The sequence below is a fragment of the Helicoverpa zea genome, chromosome 17, assembly GCF_022581195.2.
Source record: "Helicoverpa zea isolate HzStark_Cry1AcR chromosome 17, ilHelZeax1.1, whole genome shotgun sequence".
Taxonomy (NCBI): domain Eukaryota; kingdom Metazoa; phylum Arthropoda; class Insecta; order Lepidoptera; family Noctuidae; genus Helicoverpa; species Helicoverpa zea.
Genome location: NC_061468.1, coordinates 2985597 through 3013220, shown reverse-complemented (window position 1 = coordinate 3013220; position 27624 = coordinate 2985597). Strand labels below are relative to the sequence as shown.

The following is a 27624-nucleotide window of genomic DNA, read 5'->3' as shown; positions in this document are numbered from 1 at the left end:
AAAAAATAAGTTATTTTCTTACCAGTTAAAGATGCTTGAGTGAAGACCCAAAAGATGATAATTTCCGTTAAAAAGAGTTCGTTTCATAATAATTCCATAAAATTTAAATTTTAACATAAATTACAATGACGGACTAATAAAAATAATTAAAGTGCGGACTAGAGACTATTATGAACATTACGTCTACGTACATAAATGTGGTTATATAATATTATTTAATCGGTAAAATATCTTACTATAAATCCTTACAGCTAATATTTGGCCACAATTAAATGACTTTCCTTCTGCTGTGGTCGATAATATAAATTATTTTCATATAAGTTATTACGTTGTAACTAATTCGAATAACTAGTACTAAATTAAATTGCTTGAGAGAATCACTTAGTAACTCATACACTACTTAGGGTCTGTTTCACCAATTCTGAGTATAAAAAGTATTTTTTTATGTTACCAAAATTGAAAACTTTTTACTTTGCAATAACAAGTTGGTCTAAAAAAATAAAATAAATAAATGAATTTGCTAAGAACTCAAGAACATAGTCATATCAAAAACTGGTGAAACAGCAAAAATAAATAAATAACTTTTCAAACTACTAACGGTAATTTTTAAATCGTTCTCAACGATAAAAACAATCGATAACAAATGTAAATAAATAGAAGTCCAACACTAGGTGTCATATTCATTCGAAATTGGAATGCAGGCTGTCTTTAACATTACAACACTGTATTTTTTTTTCTAAAAATCTCTTCAGAATAGCATGACAAGCTTTTACTGCCATTAATACATATGAGATTGAAACAGCTATCTGCGGATTACAATGATCGATCCATCCGTTTTTAACGAAATTTGAAATTTAACATAGTATGAAGCTAATGTCAAAATTCGATCGGAGATCGAATAACAACAGATGGACCGGTTATTGAAATCTGCTGTAAATAGGGCTGTCGCAGTCCTCACGTAACGGTTACTCCTGTAACCTGTTTTTATTGGTTTTGTTTCAACAGATATAGATAAATAATACCGATGCAATGCAATGATATTAAGTACTTTTTCGCAATGAAGATACTAATTGTCGAAAAGTACTAAGAAATCAATCTAAAACTTTGAATAAAGAGAGATATAACAATATCGTTGTTATGTTAGTAAAATTTGGCGCATATTCATAGTACCTACTTATAAACGAACACGTACTACATACATAAAATACATTCGACTAATGTACATTCATACAAAAATAGATGGAACGTTTCAGCTACAAATTGTTTCAAAATTTCTCCAAAGTTTTCGTCCTGAAATATATCTTACTAAAGTGTAAATGTTACTATTATTTTTGTTAATTTTGTATATCCAAAATCTTTGTAATGGCAGGAAGAATTTTGTACCCAGTAGCAAAACAGCTGGACAGTTCATCTCGAAATAAAAAACAATTCGAAGTTAAGATTTACAAAGATAGTCGAAAATTCTAGACGATATCACGACAGCTACTTTAAAGCTACATAAAATGGCACATTTAGAACACACATTATAAGCTCCTTCTAACATTTATATCGATATTTAACTAAATACTGTCTTAATACAACACTTTGGTAACCGACATTTGGTAAATATCATAATATCATACATTGAAAATATCATATTTTATATAAACTGAAAATCCGTAGAGAGAGCGCAGAATCATAAACGTTTCTAAAATCACGTAGAAATGTCAATTTACAAACATTACTCACAAACGAAACAGATGGTCATAATCAGATTATTATTTATTTCATCATTTGACGTTAATATACATTAAAATTCATACATCAGTATTGTACACAGAAGAATACTTACTCAAAACATCCCATCACCAAGTAAGGGTTTTAGCTGCAACGTTATTGTCCTAGAAATAACGGTAACTTAATTTGAACAGTAACAGTTATCGTCACACAACGAAAAACGGTTAATGAAGTTACTTTTTGTTCACGATTTTTAGAATTAATATGCCGAAATATTTTTTATTTAGAAGCATTATTTTCACATTCTATCAATTCGGTTTTTTCGATATGATCTGAATTTAAAGCTCCTATCTTGTACTTGTATATTCATTTCCATTACTCGGACCATAGATATTTTTTTTTAATCATAACTTGATTCGTTATTCAGTCCGCGGTAGGCAGTTGAGGACGTTTTTTACGGTTTTTAGCTCAATGGTCGCCCTTTTCTAGTTCGGTAAGTTCGTGTGAGGGTGCCCCATCCCTATCGTTGTTGATGGCGCGAGTTTTCTCAATGTCACCTTGCGAGAGTGACGTCACAATGATGGCGCCCAACGCATCGCAGACCACGTTGATCGTTGTGCGGAATCGGTCGCTGGAAATAGAAAAATAAAGTTAAAAATCGAAAACGTATGTATTATAAGTTTTGTACTGAGAAATCGGTAGATTGCTAATTATTTTAAGAAATTAGACCTAATAGACATAGACAAGCTACTTTTTTCTTTCGCACATGAGCACTGTTAAGTTCAAACTTTTATGCAAATACATAGAACCATATATGGTGTCTCCAAATTATAAAAAATAAATATATAGCAATTAAAAAAATATACAAAATCGAAACACATCAGTCTAACCATGAATGAACTGAGGATATGATGATGCAATTCATCAAGTTGTAAATGAACAGCCGGTGTTAATAACATGTAACTTTATCCTCAATGACTTGCACTCCGTAATATTGAAACAGTAACCCACATACTAAACTATCAACAACGTAATTCTATGCTCAAATCCATTATTACCTAAACAACACTGATCAGTCAGGACTTATTCAAATCTTTATACTAATACAGTATATCTGAAACCCAGTTTTTTTTTAAAGGGACTAATCACTTGTAATAGTAGACCTATTTAATAAAATATCTCTGTGTTATAGCCTATTTATTGAGGAAAGGTACGTAGTCACCCCCAATGGTACCCCACTAGGGCCAAAGCCTGTTCGAAAGAGTTACCGCGGCCCTGGTACACAAATGGCTCAAGAAAGAACAACAAGGTTTAGTCAGTAAGAATCTAACACTCGCGCTGCACTCAATATCTGACGTAGAGCCAACATAAGAATCTGCAAATAAATAGAACAGAAGAGAACTCACAGCAGCCAGTCGACGGCGAGGATGATGGAGACGTCCTCGGCGGGCAGGTTGACGGTGTCCAGCACCATCACCATGGTCACCAGCCCCGCCTGCGGGATGCCCGCCGCGCCTATACTCGCTGCCGTCGCTGTCACACTGGGAATGAGAGAGACTAAGAGATTAGAAAGTTCTACGATTTCTACTGATATAAAATAAATGTACAGTACACATATAGGTTACAGGCTTTATTATATATTTTACTAGCTTCCGCCGTGTGTCCGCGTGGTGTGTTGATAAAAAGTAGCCTATGTGTTAATCCAGGGTATCACCTATCTACATACCAAGTTTCAATCAAATCGGTCCAGCCGTTTTTGCGTGATTGAATAACAAACATACATCCATACATTCTCACAAACTTTCACATTTATAATATAAGTAGGAAGTAGGATCTTATATTTTCTTAAGGGGAATCTGTATAATTTAAATACAGATTGCTCCCAACTAGGTACATAACTTACAAAAGCTCGTTATAAAACCATCGCCAGTGATTTACTCATCATTTAAACCTGTCTGTACATCATCACCATCTCAAAGGTTTTTATTTCATATGGACTTGTTACAGGTTCTCACAAACGATCCTTCTCTCAAACTTTTTTTTTCAAAATGCAGAATTTTGAAAAAAAAGGTATTCTTACTCACCTAACAGCAATAATCTTGCCAAACGACATCTCGACCTTTCTGAGCTGCGCGATAAAGATGGCGGCGACGGCTTCGTACAGCGCCGTGCCGTCCATGTTGATGGTGGCGCCGATGGGAATGACGAACCGCGTGATGCGAGGGTCCAGGCCCATGTCGTCGCAGCAACCGATCGTTATTGGCATTGTTGCTGAGCTGGGGGTGAAAGGGAAATATATTTAGGAAGCATTTATTGAAAGAAAGGAGATTGGGCAAGAATGTATGAAGTTTGGTCCTATGTTTGTTCTATATGTTCTACTAGCTTCTGCCAGCGGTTTCACCCGCATTCCATGGGAACTACTTCCCGTACCGGGATAAAAAGTAGCCTATAGCCTTCCTCGATAAATGGGCTATCTAACACTGAAAGAAATTTTCAAATCGGACCAGTAGTTCCTGAGATTAGCGCGTTCAAACAAACAAACTCTTCAGCTTTATAATATTAGTATAGATATTTAACGGGCTATCTAGCCATATAGGTCTCGTTCGTGGTGGACATTTGGACCGGAATCGCCCATTGTCCTTTTCTATTCTATGAAGGTTCATAATTTTCTAATGATGTGAGTTTTTGCTTTCGGCCATTCTGAGCAATCGCACTGAGAAAAATTGCGGCGTAATTATGATGTTAGCGCTCGGGGTTGCAACTGTTGACGGTCGTTGACTTAATTACTTGAATAGTAAAAGTTTCAGGAAAATTTTAATGTACGCAGAAATATATTCAGTCACTTCTTTTCTGCAAAACGTATTTATAAGAATTATCATCAAGCTGCAATTCTTCTTGTTAAATCATGATATTATTGTTGTAACATTGATTCGAACTCACCTAGAAGCAGTACCAAAAGCAGTAGCCATGACCTGTCCCATCTTCGCGATATAACGGCAAGGCAGCTTCTTAGTAGCCAGGATAAACAGGATGCTCAGGGTCCCGAAGCCGTGGAGGAACAGCCCCAGCAGCACCGTCATGAAGTACAGCCCCAACCGACCCACTAGTTCCGCGAATGATTCAATCTCCATAATCTTTGCTGTCACTAAGAAGAACACTCCGAGGGGTGATAGCCTGGAATATAAGAAAAAGACCCCTGTTATTCTTGGCTACTGTCGTTGTATTATAGTAAGCTGTTGTCATTCAGACCTCACATATAGGTATTATTTGTTATAATCCAAGCTGATCTCCTCGTGATGTGACAAAGAACGTAGTAAGGTATCAAATAATAATGTGTCTCAAAAGGGCTGGTAAGTTGTGACCGTTACTTCTGAACTATTTACAGATAAAGACAGTTCGGAAGGAGTGGCTTCGAACTTTCTCAAATCTGAATGCAACCAAAACTTTTGGCAAAAGCAATCTGATCCAATGCGATCTGAGTGGCTTTTGAATTTTAGTTCCCTTCAAAGGTAAAACTTGATTTTCAAGGAGAAAACTCTTCTTGCAAAGGCTATTTGGGCGAATACTTGTTATTTATTTGGCACGTACAGGTCTATGTTTTTTTTCCTATTTGGGTTTTTCTCCTTTCTTTCATTCCATTTTTTTATATCTCTTACCAAATAACCCATCCAGTGATAATCATCATGGCCTCAGACAGCGCATGGAAGAACTCCTGCAGCGGCTTGCTCTGGTCGCCCATCTTGCCGAGCGTGATGCCGAGCACGATGCTGAAGCAGACCAGCCCCAGCACGTTGCTGCCGCTCTGGTACTCGCCTGTGATCTGGTAGGTTTCCAGTTCACCTGAGGGTAGACGTAAAAACAAACACATGAGTATTTAAACAAATGAGTTCAACTTTACTCTTGACTCGTCTAGATTGGTTTCATAGTTCGATTACTTTATTTACTTACGTTATTAAAAACAAAGAGGTGTGGTAAACTATCTAAAAATAATAATTAAAAGATGCCATCAAAGAATTCTCGGAATCGCCGCCTACCGGAAACATACTCAAGAGACTGGCAGCATTGCGACGTTGATTATTTTTTTATTTGTTCAGTATCACAGAGGGAGCGTTTAAATAAAAGGGAGAACCCATTCTATTGCAAGCGATCAAAAGTTTTAAAGAAAATTAAGAAAAACAACGAAAGAACCTTTTTTAAAATTAGAAGATTGCTTAGCTCTAGTTGTCTGATATCAAACCCGAAGGAGTATCAACACAAAATCGTTCACTTAACAGCATATAACCCAATTTCTTAGGCATGCTAGCTTTGAGACATGACTCGAGTTGCAGACTGTTTTATTTGTGAACAAAGACTATGAACTTTTGTTCGCAAATAGAGCGGTCATCCATCATCATTTTGCAATAAAAGTCATTGTTCAGTTAGCTGAACATAAATTGTCTGCACACGTATGTCCAGTCCAGTACCGATTTAGTTTCTATTCAATGAAAAAAATTGCACTTTTCTTTTTTTATTTCGAGGAAATCGATGAAAAATTACAGCGATTCTGGTGGACACCGAAAATCTTCAATTCTTCATTATAAGCCTCCTTAAATATTTAACAGAAATATACTGTGTGAACAATATACCTACGTATTTATCCATACAAATATCTTTCAGATGTTACTGGAATGTTTGTATGTCCTCCACAAGTCTACCAACATAATCACAAATTAAAAGAAGACCAAAACAATGTATAAAAGTAAGATATACAGTTGTTATAGCTAAGGAAAGTAATAATGTATTACCCAGTCGACTTTTAGTGTCGTTCTGATCATAAACCAGCCGCGTGCGGTAAGATGCGATCGTCGCCTGCGCAAGATTCTCCGGGAACACATTTCTGAAACAAATTAATAGATTTTTTCAATAATTATGCTATGAAGTTAGAAGTTTTCAGCCTTACAACGAAACTTCAACAGCTGTTGAAAACGGACCTTATCTCAACTTCCTAACCATGTCATGTGTTCAACAGACGTTTTAAAGTTTTTATGGTACAACGGTATGTATCTATTAATGGCCAGTATGCATATATTTATTGCTAGTTGTTCCTGATGAATTAACATAGATATGCTCTACGTTTAAAAAGCATAGTCAGCAAGAGCAACTATCAATCTACAACAATAGTAATTGCTGGATGAATGACCACGTGACCGTGTCTTTTCAATCAAAGCCAACGTCTGGAAATTAAGCAGTTCTCAACCCATGCTGTGGTGATTTTTATTTTGCGGACACCGTTTATGTACTTGCACACAACTTTATTCTGAGATTTAGATAAAAATATCCTATGGTCAACGTTGGTCATAAATGAAAATAAACCTATCATAAAGTCAGATGAATCAAACCATTAATATTCCTCAAATAAAACAAATTCTTCATAGTTATCGACTCCTAGTCTGGGTGAATTGATTTCACCCAAAGATAAGGATTCTTGAGGCTGAGCCGTAATCCAAAATCCATTTCCTACCAATATAACACTCTTCAATAACATGAGAATCAATAGAGCTCAAAGTAACAAACCGACCACGTGTAGTTGACTGCCCTTGAACCGGCCACAGTCGCAGCGGTCAGATTGCAAAAGTGCACAATTTGATAAGCACTGGCCCTCCGCCAGCGAACGACTGACGATCATTAACCTATTTTTGTTATGACGTGCGTTTCTTCTTATCTAGGACTTGATTTTTTAGATGTCCTTAAAAGGAGGTTCTTAACTTTGTTCTTCGTTTCTTTTATATGTATGTTTATATTACGCAAGAGCAATTACTTATACATATAAGGCCTATGAAATTGCCGTTTTGCGGTAATGGCCATTTCAAATCATAATATTTTTTGTTTGGCTAAGAATTGTAATTTCAAATTAATTTTATTAAAAAAACATGGAATTCATCTTACAAAAGTAGTCATTAGTTTATTGATTAGTGCTACATTGTCATCGCATTTCAATCTTCTTCTTCATCGTGGATACGTTAAAAAATCAAGTCATTATGGAATATGAGTACCGTGGTGCAGCAACGCGGCACAAGCGGCACGTAACATCAACGACATTTACGGAGCTAACACTGCTAACTAAAGCACCACCTGTTTTTGGTGTGCTCGCTTCCGTTTTGAGAATTTCGACCTGAAAGTTGAACCGAAGACTTTGGTCGACAACGATGAATTAAAGGCGATTGTGGAAGCTGATGATACACAATCTACGGCTAAAGCTTTTGACGTTAGCGTCAAAACAATATTGATCCATTTGCGTCAAATTGGCAAGGTAAAAAAGCTTAACAAATGGATGTCCCACGAACTCAATGAACGCTAGCGCGAAGTACGCGAGACGTGCCTTGCACTGCTGAACAGACACACAAATGAATAATTTTTTCCGTCGTCCGCCAGTCACCATTTGCCTCCCGTCCAGCTAATTTCTTTAAGAAGGGCATCAATTCACTGGCACTGCGTTGGCAAAGAAGCATTGATTGCATGGGTAATTATTTTGATAAATACAAATAGAAAATACATGAAAAAAAAACGTTCAAATTTTTTCATACAAAAGGGCAACTTCATAGGTAAAGACCTATTATTAGGATAGGTACTTCACGATCCACCACAACAACAAAACAGAAACAGTTTTAATAGATTTGAATAGGTATTAAGTATAAGAATTTTGATAAACTTTTTTTATTGGCTGGTTGCGATTTTTTTCAACAAGACTAGTTTTATGGAAATATTTTGAAATTCAGATTTCTTCAACTATCCGAGCAGAAGTTATTTTCTGTCCTATGTACTGTATGCATATACTTTGGAAGCCTTTCGTAATTTGGAATAACAAGGGAATATTTGAATACTTTTCACTGGCATAACGGAAGAATCTGATGTAAAGTTAAAAAAAAAACAATTCCCTGATCAATGACATGGATAAATCCTCACGCCTAGTTAGTGGGTAATCCAGCTCTGGAGTAGATGACGTCACAACACCTGATGTGCCTGGGAGCGCATCGCTCGCGTGACCACCATTGTCTTGTTTGATTGATGCGATCTTTAGGGCTGTCTACTTGACAATACATATGTATAACTCTAGAACTATATTATCTTGATAACCTATGCGTAAGGATTTACGTAGCGTAGTCTAGTGTGAAGCCTTTGCCACCATTGCAAAATTCATCTCAATCGATTGTGCTGTTTTACCGTGACAACAAACAAAAACCAACGGTATACCTATCTATGTTGGGATATGTCTACCCTGGGGACACCGTAAACTACCACTATTAACAACTTTTCTGGGAGTTCAACCATTAACTAATTAAGTGACACTACGTATTGACTAAGTTTTACTTTATTGTTAAAAATTTAAAACTTGAATATTTTTGACCAATGATTGACGGTATATAAAATGAAAGCTTAGTTCTTTCTTTGATGGATGATAGCAAAATGAGAGCAAGAAGAAGAAGTATAAAGTGTTATTCAGATTAAACATGAAAATATTTTGATAACTAAAGCATAGTCTATATAACTTTGTTACATTTGGTATACAGAGATGTCTTTAAAGTTGTTGTAACAAAAGTTTTTGTACAGGAGTATCGACTACAATGTGAACCTATATTTTAATAGACTAAACTGACAGAAGAGTCCCTTAGATATTTCCATCAAACTCTTTAATAATACTACTTAACAGCTCTAACAAGTTTTTAATATGACAGAGCCACTTAAAGTTACGAAGTCAAAGGTAAAACTTCTTCGAACTTTAATCTACTTTTCGCAATTAATCTATTAAGTTACTAAGTCGAATTTAAAATCTAATTTAACTACCGGGGACTTAAGAAAGATAAGATAATAGAGTTTTAACTCAGATACCTTTACTGCTAAAATGACTTATTATTTTTTAATCAAACTTATATTAGGAAAACACAAAGAATCTGCTTCCATTATGATCATTAATGTACCATGTTTAGCAAATAGGGATATTCAGATTCCTACCCGTCCATCCAACACTAAGCTTCATCGCGATCGGTTTTTGCCTTTGCGTAATTTTTTACTTATCAATCAATAAGTACATATTGTTTTTAGTATTTAACTAACTGTTTCTCGCGCTTTCATTTACGACCCGATTAATAGCTAGTTATGTACTTACTGTAGCTATCTACCTAACAGTGAAAGATTGGTTCAGTGGTTACAGAGCCTTTAGAGTACAGACAAGCAAACAAAACCCTCTGTATAATATTGGTATAAATATACATTATGTAAATAGATAATGTTGCTTCTAAATCTCAGCACCTAACCACCAATATTATTAACTATTCATGTCTTTCGCCAGCCCTATATTCCGTATATAGGACACAACATAAATAGGCGCTGCGAAGCGAGAGAGAACGGAGGCGCGCATCGCTCCTCACAGACCTGCAATTGGCAATTACCTAATACCTATGTCGCCGTGTTTCACGCATAGGACTCGCGTGCTATGGTTTACACGCACCTTTAAGTAGGTTCATTAGGTGTGGGGTCAGATGGATCGGGTAAAGCAATACAAAAAAGTCTTGTTGCTCGTTAATTTGGAGTTTTTTTACAATACACATACTATTGAAAAGTAATCGGTAAATATTAGGGTGATTTGAGCATTTAAAGGATGATGGGCAATTTTGTATGAACCCTGGCCTGATAACCAATAAAGTTCTAATGTATATTAGATTATTGCTTATACCCTACAGTTACTGAAATAAAACAGTTCATGTCAAGAATCTACCGGAAATAAGTACAGTCGGGCACAAAAGATTTATACTTTTTGCACCGTTTTTTTTTTATGTTAAAATAAGATCCATAGTAGGAAAAATCATTGTATGATGTATTTTCGTCAACTCATCACTTATTTAAATAAGCCTAGGGTAGACTATCAATTAAAATCGGTCTTAACTAGGCATAATTGTTTTATACTTCGGCCGTTCAGAGAATGCGTTCCTGACACCTATCAGTTAGTCACGACTAGTGATGGGCACAACATAACACTGAGTTCGTTACCGTTCCTTCAAAATGAACCGCCGCATTATTTTAAGATTATTTTCGTTTTAAATTGGCGGAATCATTTGTTTTATATTTTAGTTATTTAAGTGGAAACCAAAAAAAAAAAGGTAATATTCATATAATAAAATTGTTTTATTTATTCTTTGTTACAAGTACATTGAATTGAATGTGCGAACAGAATATTAATCAGACTCCGATTTGCTTGAGGAGGTGGTGTCTTCATCATCATCTTCGCCTACATGTATAATTATATTATTATCAATAACAGAATCAATCCTGATATCTCGGTCTAACAAAAGCCGGGTAATCAAATAAAAACAGATCGAAAACACTTGAAAAACGTGGTCTATGCGCACGAAACGACAACGGACGACTGTTTTAGCGTCACAAAATGGCGGCCCATAACGCCATTTGGGGTTACCATTTTTAATCTAAGTATAAAAATGCGGTTTGGTCATAGTTTTATTTTTATTTTTCATAAAAGTTATAATTAAGTCTTATAGTCCATTATTTTCCAATTCTTAAAAAGAAAATCAAAACGTATTATTTTATATTATAACTGTATAAGAACAGATTACGATACTTGCCTGTTATTTTTAGCACAGCACTACAAAATATAAACCGCTGACATAACCTTGTAATAGCGCAGTATAGATTTAGAAAAATATTGTTTACCAAGTTATTTGACACTCAGTTTGGCACAAAATTATAACATTCATTGATTATTGATATAATAATGTTGTTTTAATGCTCCTCAATTGTTAAAACGGTAAACAACCAGCAAAAATATTTTTATCGTAACTGCAACGCCATTGCAAAGTTACGTCGTCAGTTCAATCGCGACGTGTCAGGAACGCATTCTCTGAATGGCCGAACTATAATAGCAAAACAAAACATAAAAACTTTTACTTCTACCACCGTATATTATTTCCATTATTGGAGATAACATATCCTCGTTCTGCGGCACCAGGATAGTCGGCCCTGGGTTGTCGAATTATTACAAAAGTAGCGACCCACTCCAGCTTCGCACGGGAAAACAGTATTTACTCACTATTTAACGAATGTTATTACACATACAAACCTTCCTCTTCAATCACTCTATCTTTGAATAGAATAATATATTAAAAAACTGCATCAAAATCTGTTGCGTAGTTTGGAAGAGTTAAGCTTTCATAGGGACGTAGGGATAAAAGGACTGAAAAAGCGACTTTGTCTTATACTATGTAGTGATGCACAAATAGTAACCAAACGGGTGGTCAAGTCCGGTTTAATCAGTAGAATAAAGTTATTTAAGTTGTTTGTCAGATTTCACAGAGTTCTCATCATATGGCACATCAGGCTTGTTAGCCAGGACAGTCGACAGTCATTGATGATGATAGATTGATGCCAGCACATCTCTAATTCCACAGGATTATATTTCAAAGCAAGATATATTATCCTGGCCATTAGATGATGTCTGTGCAAGTACTCACGACAAGTATTTGCATTAAATGGGCTCTGAACTTGACTGAACTGATTTGAAAAATCTTTCAGTGGTGGAAAAGCTACGTTATTTGTAATAAAAAGATAGGTTTTCCTTATATCCCTGCCAATGTAGTTTAATTCACTAGGCAGTCGTAGGCTTACAGGACTGATATCTTTTTTCCCCAGTGGTTAACAATGTTCCACCCATAACAAAAATTGAATTTTAGGGTATAAGCTATCATTTCATGTGCAAATGGATATTATTGGCTATGCCGGTTAAAGTCACTGGAACAGCGGAATAGTTACACCAACTGTTTTCTTTTTTTATATGGACACGTGCACCTTCTGTGACACGTCCTGACTGATATTGACAATAATATAAAGCACTTAACAGCCCTCCCATACAAAATGAAGTGGTTCAAGGCCATGGGCTGTCCTATGCTATCAAGTGTCATATCTTCGTTCTCCGGTGGTTAACAAGGTTGTGCCCATAACAAAAAATGAAGCTTAGGGTATAAGCTATCATTTGATATGCGAATGGTTTTTATTGGATATAAGGGTTAGACTCGCCGGAACGGTGGAATACGTAAACCATACGTTGTAAGTACTACCTGCTAAATAATCTTTTTTTTTTCAATAAACTCGGAAAATATGGGCACAGACACCTTGTGTGATATGTTCTGACTAATATGGACAATAATATAATGCACTTAAACATCGCTCCCATACAGAATGAAGTGGTTCAAGTTCTTAGGCTGTCCTATGCTATCAAGTGTCATATCTTCGTTCTCCGGTGGTTTACAAGGTTGTGCCCATAACAAAAAATGAAGCTTAGGGTATAAGCTATCATTTGATATGCAATTGATTTTCATTGGTTATGTCGGTTAGACTTACCAGAACGGCGAAATACGTACACCATAAGTTGTAAATACTACCTGCTAAATAATCTTTTTTTTTTTCAATAAACTTGGAAAATATGGGCACAGACACCTTCTGTGACTCGTTCTGACAATGATTGACAATAATAATGCACTTAAACATCCCTCCCATACGCACTGAAGTGGTTCAAAGCCATGGGCTGTCCTATGCTATCAAGTGTCATATCTTCGTTCTCCGGTGGTTTACAAGGTTGTGCCCATAACAAAAAATGAAGCTTAGGGTCTAAGCTATCATTTGATATGCAAATGGTTTTTATTGGATATACCGGCCAATTTTACCCATCATCCTTTATCATCATCATCATCATCAGCCTATCGCAGACATAGGCCTCTCAAAGTGCATTTAAAATTTATATCAGAACTGAATACGTATAATCTAATCACATAAGGCAAAATTGCCTGAATTGTTAAGGTTACAACAAATTGATAAAGTTTGGCCTCCTGAACGTTTTTCCAACTGTTGCCTTTCAGTCTAACCAAAAGCAAAAGCTGATATGTTCAGTATGGGCCGACTGCGAATTTTCTAACTTCTGGCTAACCATGACGATTGTCAAAGATGTTCAACTGACAGCTGGGACCCATTGTGCCATCCGAAACACGGAGGAAATCATTAGGACATAGATGAATACCCAACTTATGTATGTTTGTTTCAAAAACAGAACAATTAATTTTAATACTAACTAAGTAGTTATAATGTAGTTGTTTATTCCACAAATAATTTTCCCTAAGTTTCCCTACCTCATCCAAAAAACTGCAGTTAATCAATAATTATAATAATTGTAACACCCTAATCAGGTTATATCATATCCATATTAGGCATGGCACACATTAGTATTCCACGTGCCGCGGTATCATATTATTTGTGCTCATTTTGTTATTGATGTTACGTACGGCATGTGATCTGTAATGTAGTTCACGTTTATTTAACACTGTCATTTTACACCATATCAACTTATTGTACTCTTCATTGAAATAAAGGTGACGAATAATTATGGTATTCAGGGTTAGTGAATATGTTACTAAATCAATTAAAATTAAAATGATTAAAATATTATTATATATTATTAAAACTAGGCCGCCTTTACAACTGTATAAAAGTTTTACTGACATAACTTACGAAAGCAAATGTAAAACCCTTTCGAAAGTCGCTTATAGTACTTTCTTACAACTTTTTACAACTTTCGGAAGTTACTTACGATATTTTTATTTTAAGGAAGTAACTTACAAATGCGGGGTTAAAACATTTTTTAATAACGACAAATGGTAAAGGAAAACCATTAGCTTAATATATATTATCGCACGAAAACTAAATTCTAAATGCAACATAAGCTGCTAAAAATAAATATCTAAACTCACTCATACTCCCATTAAAATAGTAATTGAAACAACGGAACCAAATTAAGCCGTCACCCATTGACACAAACAATTATCTACGAGCATGAGGATGAAAGGTGTTAAAGTGTTAAATAATTGTCGCATTGTTGCACTGTCGAGAGGAGCAATAAATCGGGTGATTGGCAATTATGGCGCGCGACAGCGGTGACCTCCGATCTTTGTAGACCGCAGGACTGAGAATTGAACTTGGATGATTGCCGTTGTCATTTCGTCTAAAGAAGAAATCTAGTTCTTGCTTTTTATATACTTTTGCTTCATAAACATTAATTCAAGTTTTTCCGATTTTCTTTCATACAATAAAGTGAAAAAAAGAAATCACCAGAGCCGTCCAGCCGAATCTGGCTTGATATTAGAGATGCAAAAGTTAATAACAAAATTACAAACGGATATTTTCAAAATTACTTCTTTTCGCCTTATCAAAGGGCTCCTGCGACAGCAAAATCGCAAAACATCTTCAGCGATTTTCATTCATCCAAAAACGTACAGGCAAATGTCACAATTCGCAAACGGAACCGGAACATTAATTCACGTCCAAAACTTTATATTCAAATATCATTAGCAAGCTAATTAGCGGGGTCGGGCGGATGGCGAAATTACACGTTACGTGCCTATTAAAAGCGTTAAGCCAATCATCGCCAGTTACATTATACGAATTGTATCATGCGTCCCGTTTGTAGGACAGGCAGATATTCTAGAACTGACACGATTTAATTCATGCTAAACTAGATGTTGGCTCCATTTGTGTGGTAACTTTAAACCTGGTAGGTCACAAATTCATCTGTATGGTCAATTTTCCTTATACTTATGTATTATAATCTGTTATCATTTCTAATGAGAGATTTTGATATTTTGATTTTAAAAAATCTGAGCTATTTATTATGATTATACGAAATACAATGTGCCCTATGTCAGTCAAATCACTAAAAGCTATTTAACTGTAATATTTTGTTACCTACATATAGTCAGGGGGCGACTATGGATGGCTTAAAAGTTATTAACATAGAAATAAAGAAAGCACCGGGCTCCAAAAACAATTTGGCCATTTAATATGACAAATTCACAATTTAACGTAAATTAAAATTTATTTTTCCCTAAACAACAATTTATTAAAAGCAATAATTCAAAGATTATAAATAAAAGGCGGCCACAAAATTGCTACATATAATCCCGCCCCATTTTGTATTGAAAAGTCCCTTTTTCTCAGAAGTAAGCAGGCTTTGCAAATACTCCCACTTTTCATAATATTTATTTCCTTTTACTGGGAAATATGAGGAAAATATCAACGGACAGCCTTGCAACCCACTGGTATTGATCCAACATAGATATTTAATTTCAATACTGAGTAGGTGCTTAGAAGAAATCGTAAAATGTATGTGCTGTTTTTAATACTCGTTTCCTCGTGCAAACTCAAGATCTGTAGCTCTTAATTATTTCACAAAGTAGGCAGGGAGGCACTCTCCACATATTTTTTTCTGCCAACTTTTTTAAGATTCCCATTTTCAGTCACTTCTAAATACAAATATGTTTGTGATTTGGAGATACAAAATAACAAAAAACATTAATCAATGTGACACGAGGACCGTACAATATGTAACGATGACATATTCCTTTCCGAAATACATTTTTTCTGTTCTTGACCATTGTGAATTTTACGGCATTAGAGCCTATGTTATATACAGTCCACAAGTTTCATTCATAAAATCCCGTTAGGTTTCCAACAACAATCTTTGCAGAGACATTTCCCTATGTGCATATTAAAATATATCAATAAAACAAAACATTACCTACGTGAACGTTATCATCTTTCAAATCAATTTTATCCAAGCTGTAATATTATCCACTGACCTGATCAAATCCAGCAATGTGTCAGAAGTGAGAGTATCCTTCACCAGCACCTTGGTAGCGTTGGGCTGCGTGTACGCCTCGGGATCCTTGCCCGGCTTGATGGTGGTGACCAGCGCTATGCCCAGCATCACGGCGCATATCGTCGTCGTCATGTAGTAGATTATCGCGCGGAGACCAACCCTGGAACGTGAGAGGTTTCAGATGGAGTATAAAATATTGCAATTGGTCAAATGTTACTTAAGTGTGAGTAAAATACAAATGTTTAAGCATTCTTTAAAATTGACTGGCGTTTCAATATTAGGCCGTTAACATTAATATACTCCAGAGGGTGATATAAACCCACGCTTTACACCATACTGTTAATGAAGAACACTCTACAATTTAGGTCCTTATTCTCCGCAAATAAAACCGTACTCACTTGCCAGACAGACTCAAATCGAGAGATCCTATAGCAGACACAATGCTGGACACCAGTAGAGGCACTATCAGCGACTTCAGCATCCTCAAGAACAGCTCCCCAGGGTACTGGAAGTACATGACATCTCGGCGCGACCACTCGTGGCCTGACGCTCGGAGACCACAGCCCAGGATCGTGCCGGAGACAACACCGATGACTGTCAGAATGGTCAGCAGGTTGTCCCGCATGAACGAGGAGCAACGATTTCTTCGGATTTGGAGCGGCATGGTGGTAGATTATGTTTCTGTGTAGGTAAGAAAATAAGGTAGTTTAATATATTTTCTTTAACTATGACGTGTTTTATCCTAGATAAGATTATGTAGAAGTCGCTTTACTACCTATTCGATAAAGGTACTTTTAACAGGAGTCAGACATAGTTCGTTGATCATGCTTTATAGACTTATGGTATATATCGATAAAAAAAACTCAAAACAAACTGTTGGATCAAAAGTCAATATCAATCAGATTGATCAGATTGACACACTACAAAAGATTACATGGAAATATGTAACCAAACATAACCAAAGCACTAGTTGAACGCATTAATTAGTCTGGAACTCGGTCTAGACTATCACAAAGTTCTGGGAATGTCCGGCGTGAAGATTGCCCATAAATCATAATAATTATGCACTGATAAGATGACGAGACAATAGCCTATCGTCGCGAATGGAATCGGGTCGGGTAGGGGGAGTCTATAGACAATTTTCGTCGGATACACGACACACGTAATTTTTGCATTATGCCTGATAATAATGGTAGGAGCTTAATCCATCCAAAGCCCATAAAACTGTTATACAAAAAAAAAACTTTTCTTTGCTGTCTTTGTCTCCATGTTGCTTATGATATTAAAGTACTAGTGATTTTTGGTGTCTTTATATTTTGGGGTCTTGACTAATATATATATGTATAAAGCGGAAAGTTTGTCTATTATTTGTCTATTGTGGATCTATTAAACCGATTAAAACAAATATTTTACGCGAAGTTATTCCCTCGATATGCGGATGAAAATGCGAGAAGTAGCTAGTGCTTTATAAGGGAAAATGTTTATTCATTTAGAATTTTCTGCCGTCTCTTCTGCTTTGATTCGCAAGTCAGTGTAAATGAGGACATATCCTAATGACACAGTATTGATGGTCGCCGTCTGACCGATGTGCGTGCCTCAGTTAATATTAGAGTAGTTGGCACAGCACGACGAACTATTGTAGTCGCGAGCACACCACGTGCACTTCTTAATAGTTTGATAATACTCGCCAAAATTAACACTTTATTTTATTAACATGTTGAGAGTCAAAGCTCTTAGCCTCAAAGAACGTTGACCCAAGCAAGATAGACAGGCAAACAAATAAACAATATCATACTTTTTACTAATTCAACCTTTTTTCTTGCACAAGATGACGAAGTTTGACGCAAAACCTCAAACTTACACTTGCTGAATTCAGTCCTCTGACAGGCTATTGGGCTTGGGCCACAATCTCCCTTGGTCATGAAAATGACGTTATAACATTTCAGGAATCTATTACACCTATAATTTTCAAACTACAACATTCCGTAACCAATGACATTAGCCTATTAATTGTACGGTATACTTTAAATAACCATCTATTTTAAGCAGCATAATTTAGAAAAATCAGTACAGTAGTTTTCCTAAATTATGGTCCTTTAAAAAGTTACAGCCACAAAAACATTTCGGTGAATTTCTAACCGGTCAATTTTAGTATTCATTATGATTATCAAAATAACGCGTAAACTTCATCAATATCCCGTGAGTTTTCGCGGCGGTTGCGCGGGCACACGTGGGATTGCCCGCGGCGGACCCCCCGCGCGGATGTCGTCGCGGAAATCTTTATTTAGCGGTAACGCTATCAATCCGCGTTCCCCTAACGCTCACACGCACCGCCTCGCTCGGTGAGCACCTACCTACCTGATACACCCAGATTGTAGTGGAAACTGCGCGGTTTTCTGCCAGATGGTAAAATAATTACCTTTTTTGGTTACGTTTCTTTCTCGATCATATTAGATGTAAGGTACAAGTTTGCTAAAGTATAGAAGCCCAGGGCTTAACCAATCAGTCATAGACACTGCTCATATATGTGTTCAATATCTTGAGGGTTTCTCCTCTTAATTGGTCCATTTCATTAGGTAGGTAGTTATGTAAAACTGTTTTCGGTATTCAATCTATTTTCAATAAATGGAATTGAATTTTGTAAGGTTGTCAAGGATCGACACCTCTCCTATTTCTTATTGCAATGTTTCTTTATGGCTTTTAATTTAGTTGCATAGAGTCCTTGTCCTATTTGACTATGTATTATCTACTACAGGGATAGCTTGAAAGAGAAGAACACCACAGACGACGATAAGTAGAGTAGATGTCATAATACGACTAAATCTCGGAATAGTGTTTCACTTGTTTAGGACATGAGTAAAGAATGTACAAATTAGGAGCAAAAAACCGCGATGACCTATACTTATTACATTTTTCTTCAAATCAATATTGGCACGCAAATAAAATCGTTTCACCTTCCGATCTAAATATTTACCGTCGAATCGAAGTCTCGCACAATAGGTCACACATAAGGGTACACCACTACTGTTCACCTATCTGTGTATGTATATGTATATATTTATATATTTGTCCTATCTCGATGAAATTGAGTTCCCGGGCGTTGAGGTCGCGAGATCATTTATACCGTTTAAGTCCCTAAGGGAGATGTGCTGTCAGTGCAATAGTTAAATAGAGCATATTGGTAAAGTGAATTGGATATTGTTATTTTTTATTTAGATCAATAATTTTGACATGATATGTCTTTTGTGTGTGAGCACTGCTTTACAAGCTCCTTAGAAACGTTTCATTGTTGTAATCTCAACCGGTTTATCGAATTTAGATTCGTAATTATAACGTCAACGCTTTGAGTTAAGCTTCTTACAATTTGTGCCTTTTGAATCACGCATGGAAACGCAAATCATTCTTGTTGGTCCACTTCTCCTTTTTCTTATTATTGGTTCAAATTCTAGTTTTATAAACAACACTAAGCAAACTACTGCAACTAACTGACACGGGTGTCAAATTTTCCGAATAATTTCAGTTCATCTTCTTTAAGCACTATTTCTTAGAGCTGTTCCACGAGCTCCTCACAATTAGTTGTCCATTGTTGCTCAAGCCCCAAAGCACTAAAATATATCTCAAGCTGAATATTTCAGTTTTTCAGCAAAGAGAGAGTGTAATCCTCACTTGTTCCATTTTCCAGCTCTTCTCAATAAGCTGATGTCGACCTGTTTGCAGCGAGGCTTTGCGGCTAATAACACCGTCTTATGTTAAGGTACCTGCATCTTCCTTCAATGGGAACGTTCGTAAAGAATGTGTGTCATTCAAAATTAGGAAAATCGTGACCTAATTTTATTACGGTCTGATGCACACTTCATATTATACACTTGACATCATTAAGGTTTTATTTACAAATGTGCCTGAAAGAAACGTCTTACTTTATTATAAGATGACATAATGAAGTAATTCTCCAATTTCACTTAAGCATCATTCACTGAATATGAAAGATAATTTTTTTTTTAAATCTTCTTGAAATCTTGACACAATTTGAGATGATTAACACGTTAACGTAAAATTATCAACTTAACAAGTAATGTCTCGGTCCTTCACAAGAGCAAACATAATTACATCACAAGGTTTACTCCCAAGCGGATCCTAGCAACAAACCGGGACATCATTAAAGAACCATCGTACTGTTTTCACGATGAGTTGTTTCGCAATTTTGTAAATGGTTTACTAGCGACTGTAAAACTATTAGTATTAACTGTTTTCTTGTTATGTGGTTGCAAGTCGTCATGCTCCCTTAGACGGTATTGCTTGCGGTAGCGTCGGTGGTCGGGTTGCCTCCCTCCCTCAAAAATGTGCGAGGGGGGCGATGGCTGATCCTCGCGTTATGCTCGTGAACGGGTGCTGCTTGTGGTACCAGGTCGTCTTGCTGACTACATATTTTCTTGACTCGTAATATAATGTGTATGACTTTTGATTTGAACAGTAGTCCTAGTTCACCGTTTTCACTGTTTATGTTGTAAATTTTTTTTTTTTTTTTTTATATATATTATATATATAAAAACACGTCGTGTTTCGCATGTCGCTGAGTACGCCCTAAAACTATACCTATTTTCACTGAATGGAGGCATTATGTTCTCTCTTTTTTTTTCCGACATTTTTTTTTTTTGTAGCTGCTTGAGTAATAGGTATGGGAAAGGTGTGTACTAGCTAACATGATTACATGTTTACTTGTTTTTTTTTTTTATACAAATTTATGTGTATAATTTTGAGTGATATTTTTATTTATTTTTTTGTATACGGTTCTTCAAACCATACAGACAGAATTGTGTTGCTGGGGAGTTTGTTCCACCACTTCTTCTTCCCAGCAAAAACACATAGGAAGTGGTGAAGGGCGGGCGTTTTGGGGGCTGTCTTTTGTAGATTTGACGTTCAAAAAGTGCTGATTTTCAGCCTACTTTGAATAAATGACTTTTGATTTTGATTTTGATTTTGATTTGAAGGCTTTATTTACTCACACATTTACGTTTTACACAACAAAGGCAGCTCAGATGGTTTGAAGGACACTTGTTGATTCCACCCCCGTCCTCCCTACAGAGGCTGGGAAATACCTTCCCAGGGCCACTACGACGGACAAAGTACCTTATTAAGGCCCTTTGTCGTGAGCCGTTACTGTAGGCCCTTGGCCGTAAGTGGGCAAGGATCGGCCATACCTACCTGTACTTACATAATTTAAGAGGCACCTTAGTAACGCACCTACGCGTTATTAACTCTTAAGATCTTGTGAATTGTTGAGAGGAGATTATTTGAAAGTCTAATGAGCTTTAAATATATTTGGGGTACTTCTCAACGTGGCCCTATTATTCACACATGTAAAGTAAGAATATTTAACGTCATTCATAGGTGAAAAGTACTGAAGATAAGCTTTAGGATGCTCTCCAAAAAAAGTTAAGTGATCTCCTTAATTTATATTTCTTATCCTCCAAATGCGCTTATTTCAACAACACGCACTGCCAAATATAAAAAAATATAGGTACAATATCAAAGTCTGTGTCACAATTCGCAGTGCTTACTACTGTTAAAGCAAAATGACGTTCGTGCAAGCCATGTTAATTAATGGCCGTGGGTCAGTGCTTCGCAAAAGGCCTGTTGTTTGATGTTAGATAATCTGGGATTCCTGCCCCAAGGGATAATGGAATCCTGTTCCATTAGTGAGAGCGATCTCATATTCCATCCTTGTTAATTATTGTTTAATTTATTTTGTTTCGTTGTTTTGTTTCTCGTTTAAATGTCCTTTGTTTTAATGTGCCCTGAAGGGTTACTAAGTCAACTAAGTGATTTTCGATCACTATGGGAACATTAACTTTTCGAAGAAATTGTGTTACTATCACTACGTATTGATATGAATTACGGAATTTATATTTGGTGCAGGATTGCTATGGACTTGTCTTCAGTGTCACGAGAGTATTATTTATTATTATTATAATATATAGTTACTCGTCTACTGATCAACGATGATAAGAGCAGTCCCATCTTGATCCGCTGACTGGTGCAGTTGTTTAATTCTTCTCGTTAGGTATTATTTCTATTACACAAACAAACAAGTATCCAATAAATGTACTAATAGAGACGTAATACCATTGTCGCTTTCACAGAAATCTCCTTCACAATAATGACAAAAAGTGCCGTCGACCAGGACTAAAAGCTTTGCATTTAATCCGGCGCAAGCGTCAGGCGACGTAAAGAAGTATGGCGAATGCAATTTACGCCAACGAGCGTTTCCGCTGACTGTCAAGGCGAAACGGGTGTCAACTTGTAGATATGATGCTTATTACTGCTATTCGTACTGATAAATATCACGACCCAAAGGATCCTACAGGTTGCAGGTGGGATATTTTTAAAAAAGCAAAACCTCCCGGGTCATAAGAGTTTTCTTCATTCAAAAGAGATCTTGTCCTGAAGGTTTTTGAGTTTCAATTTTAATGCAGGTACACAACTTTCATCAGGAATAGGTATGTCTCACCGACCTCATTACACATTCTACACTACGGCATCGTCAGTTATTATGATATTAGTTTAACATAAGTACATATGGCACATCCACATTTCGCCAGGTATGCAAATCCCGTAAAATACGAGACAAGCATATTACCATAAATCCGAGTTGATACCGAGAATTTCCATAGGTATAGCAAAACCCAATTACAACGCCCGACCTATGGGATTCCAAATAACGGGATTCCAACGTAATCCTTATTATTGTCGGAATCAATTATCGACTTTCTCTCGTATCCTAGTCAGCCTGTAATTTGTGATAGCTTTCACAACATCCAGTCAGATTCCATTTAGTTTCAGAGCAACCTATTTTAATTAAATTGACACGATATAGGGGATCTTAAAAAGTCGTGGTGGCCTAGTGGGTAAAGGACCAACCCCTCAAGTGTGAGGGCGCGGGTTCGATCCCAGGTCAGGCAAGTACCAATGCAACTTTTCTAAGTTTGTATGTACTTTCTAAGTATATCTTAGACACCATTGGCTGTGTTTCTGATGGCACGTTAAACCCGCAGTGTAGGTCCCGGCTGTCATTGAACATCCTTGGCAGTCGTTACGGGTAGTCAGAAGCCAGTAAGTCTGACACCAGTCTAACCATGGGGTATCGGGTTGCCCGGGTAACTGGGTTGAGAAGGTCAGATAGGCAGTCGCTTCTTGTAAAGCACTGGTACTCAGCTGAATCCGGTTAGACTGGAAGCCGACCCCAACATGATTGGGAAAAGGCTCGGAAGATGATGATGATGATGAGGGGGATCTTAAAACGATTTCATTTAGGGTGATAAACATTTATAACATCAGACTTTTTATTGACCAAATACAAGGCACAGGCCTTTCTCATACAGAGGACGAAATAGTATTATCACCACATTTGCTCAAGGCGGATTGGCGACTTCAGGCTTTAAAATCCAGGTTTGAGATCCAAAAAAAAAATCCGTAATGCTCCATTCATCTATCTTATAATCAAGTTGTCTCTAAAATACTAAATAACATTTAACAATTTATCGACTTTAGACTTTCTTGGATTGTCAACACTTGGAAATAAAAATAACACTGCAACGTCAGCATTGTTGTGCTCAAGATGTGCTCTCCGGCAATCACGACTTATAATTGGAAATAACGCAGCGTATTGACAAGAGGTGCTTGAGGGACAATACGACTGGATCTTTCGACCTGAAATTTATTTTTGTCCGTTTCACGAGAAAACCATTGTCCCATAAATGAAACTAATATTGTAAAGACGAAAGTTTGTGAGTACGTGTTTGTTACTTCTGCACACAAACATGAAAGAACAGATTTTGATAAAACTTGACAATTAGATCTGGCTACTTTTATATCCAAGCTCAGGAAGCAGTTCCCAAGGGACGCGTATGAAACCACAGGAATCTGGTAGTTGCATAACATTTATCAGAAGTTTTCTGCGCAAACTAAGGGGACATGAAATATTTAAGTAGTGCTGCGGTCCCTCGCAAACTAACTGCCTGACGATTGATAAAAATAGACCGGGGGGATTGAATTTGTCATTGTATCCGGCAGTGAAACCAGTCGCTTTATTTATTGATATAGCTAGTATGTGTATTATACAAGCCGCTGAAGTAGCCAGTTCCGCGGAACCATTGAGCTCTTCCTGCAGACATATTTGCTGGTCATTAGTTTTGTTCCTGATGTTATGGTGTCTACAAAGGCAACCAATTGTCTTTTAATATCTTAATGAAGATCATTTTAGGCGCAGTTTCTTTGAGTTACAAGGCCCATTTTCACCAACAAGTTCTACTGTTTTCGGTTAAGGCCTTAGCTGTCAATCAAAAATTATAACTTGATATTTTTGTTACAAAAATGATGCAAGGTAGGGAGAACAAGTGGTTTTCGAGAAAATGCTAACTTTCTCAATAAGTTGTCCTTTAACCAACCGTTCTCATAATCAAGTGTGAGTGATTAGCCTCTGCGATGTGATTTTAAACATATGTTTTAGAGCATTACACTTCATGTGAATGCGTAAACTTTATGTGAAATGAATCGTTTTCCTGCGTCATATTTATTTGTTGCTTATTAATGTTGTTCCTGATATTATTCTATGTTGTCCGATATTAGGACAAAGAGGAAAATTACCAAAAATTGACAGACCATAAATAAACCACACAGTCATAAACATACATTTAGTCATAAATGTAGATATCAGCATATTAATGTAATTATATTAGTAGGTAAAATACAAAAATAACAAATATTTTATCAGAATTTATACGCTTAATGGTAAAAATTCGGAACGAATTCAATTGCATTATTGTAACACTACTGAAATATTGACTAGATATTATCGAATCATATTATTCCCTTTTACCTACAGTTTAGGTAAATACATGGACTTTATGGAAGCGTAATACTGAAGCTATGAAGAATAACAATGGCAAAAATAGTCGACAGTTGTCCACTTTCCCGCGCAACTTACTCCCAGCAGCTGAAATGGGATATCCAATGTTGTTTTTACGTAAAAGCTATCATTAGTTAAGATATCAAATATAAACATTTCAAAAATAAATGAAAATAACGCCAATTCTTACCGTAGAACGAGCTTATTGAACAATTTAGTTATTACGCAGAAAAAAAATACAAGCCTTCTCTGCTTCTCTTTTTCTTTTAACTATTTATTGTTTACGACTTCAAAATATATTACATCGGTCTACAATTTAACAGTAATTGTGTAAGTGTAGCTAATATAAAGAAAGTCACGCATTTTAATTGATAAACAACGCAATTTTCATTTTATGAAACAACCGCGTCCTTTTCCGCGAAACAAAAAAAGATACTTATATAGAAAAAAAAAGTAAAATTCCAGAACTCACCGTTCACAATGAAAACAGCTGATTACAATACAGTTATCACAAATCACTAGTTAGTTTTAATTGTACACGGCATCACTTTCGTTTTGGAGCGGGCGGCGTTGGGCGGCACGCGCGTCGCGGGCGGCTGTCGGGACCACACTGACGAGCCGTGTGGATATCCTCGAGTCCAGGGATCGGAGTGGGGGGACGTGACGATTGATCTGTACTTCCATGTCCTGAATGGAAAGCGCCCTATCGCCCCAGTCGGGATCGTCCTACGGTGGCGTAACATGACAATTGAAAATGATAGCAGAGTTCTTATATGCATTGTTGGCATGCGAGTATTGTTGCACTATCTGTACCTACTGGCTGTTTTCCTTCGATTTCACCACATAATAATAAAATAATCAAAAATGTACTTAAGTTTTGTTTACCTATGCACAAGTATATTAAATAATTAAATTTTCTTAAAAATATTTCGAATTCATAATTCTGAAAACTAACAAGCGTACAAGCTAACTTGATCTACGCCTACGCGCTACGAAGCATCGGTGACGACGTAGGCAGGTGTATGACGTAGCGTAGGCGGTTGCTACGAATGTGCTACGCTCCCCCACCGTAGGTTGCTAACAACCAAAGGTTACCAAAATGATATTTTAAGACGATTAGAAAATTTTATTGGTATTTTTTCTGAAGTTTAAGTAGTAGTGGGTTGTTAATTTTGTAGCTTAGTCGAATCAGAAGCCAATATTAATTTGAATTTTATTTTTAGTACAAGTTAAAACGAAAACATAAGCCTTCTTTCAAAGGCAAGCATACCTTGCAGGCGTTAAGCCCGTCCCACAGGAGATAACTCCTGTTGATGAATTTTATTTTTATTTTATTTATTTTTTGCAGTTGCTAAAAATTCGAAATATCAAGCTGAATTTATTTTTATCAAAAAAAAGTCTGCACAAAATTGATACAACCTATATTGAATACAAATTAAAATAAATTCAATTTAGATTTTTTAAATAGAAAATACTACAATATAAAAGCGAGTTATCTACGTTCACCCAGGTATATACTTACATAATATCTTACAGTTTGAAACCACCCTTCCCCACGAGGGTAATGATCGTTGATACTCAAGTACCCAGTGCATACAAGGGCATGGGCTTTGAGGGGAATACCTATATGCCAAATATATGCTATTGTCTGCAAAATATGGAAGAACTATATAGCTTCAAAATATGCAACAACTAGCTTCTGCCAGCGGTTTCACCCGCGTCCCGTGGGAACTACTCCCCTAAAATTTAAAGTAGTCTATTGCTTTCCTCGATGAATACTTGGAAACCCTATCTACAATAGATTTTAAAATGCAATCGTTCCTAAGAATCATACAGATACATAAATCAGTTGAGTCATTAAAACTTTTTAGTTTTCGTAATTGATTTGAAAAAAAAAGACTTGAAAAAAAGTCCTCGAGTGTTTCAGTATATTTTTACAAAGGTATTCCATTCAGGATTTGCAGTTTCCAGTTATCATTTAGACTTTAGACATTGAATAATCCCTATGTATTACATAACAACCTCGCTCCAAATAATATTTATCCAACACTGCAGCGAGTCTATTAACAATAATTAACGCTTATTAGGCGACCTTAACCGCCATAATTAGCACATCCGACTTATTTTAATTATATTCAATGTCGGATCTAATTCATGAAACTATTCGCCTGTTTCCTGAAATACTGACAGTTCAGAGAACATTAGTTAATTTGGTAAGCACGAGCGGTTTTTTGCCACGTGCGTGAAATACAAAATAGTTTAAGCTGAATAGGCACCTATGTTGTTTTTTTATCAACCGCTTTCCGCAATCAAT

At 36.3% G+C, this 27624-nt stretch overlaps 1 protein-coding gene across 1 annotated transcript; it reads right to left on the bottom strand.

The window, feature by feature from the left end:
* Positions 1-66: 66 nt before the first annotated feature.
* On the bottom strand, positions 67-25952 carry LOC124638028 (excitatory amino acid transporter 3). Its single transcript, XM_047174800.1, has 9 exons — positions 25783-25952; positions 16804-17086; positions 16386-16565; positions 6501-6592; positions 5373-5556; positions 4657-4890; positions 3801-3992; positions 3123-3257; positions 67-2347 (listed from the first exon to the last, which is right to left on the bottom strand). The coding sequence occupies exons 2-9, from the start codon at positions 17067-17069 to the stop codon at positions 2185-2187; spliced, it is 1446 nt and encodes a 481-aa protein (XP_047030756.1). The 5' UTR covers positions 17070-17086; positions 25783-25952; the 3' UTR covers positions 67-2184.
* Positions 25953-27624: the final 1672 nt, after the last annotated feature.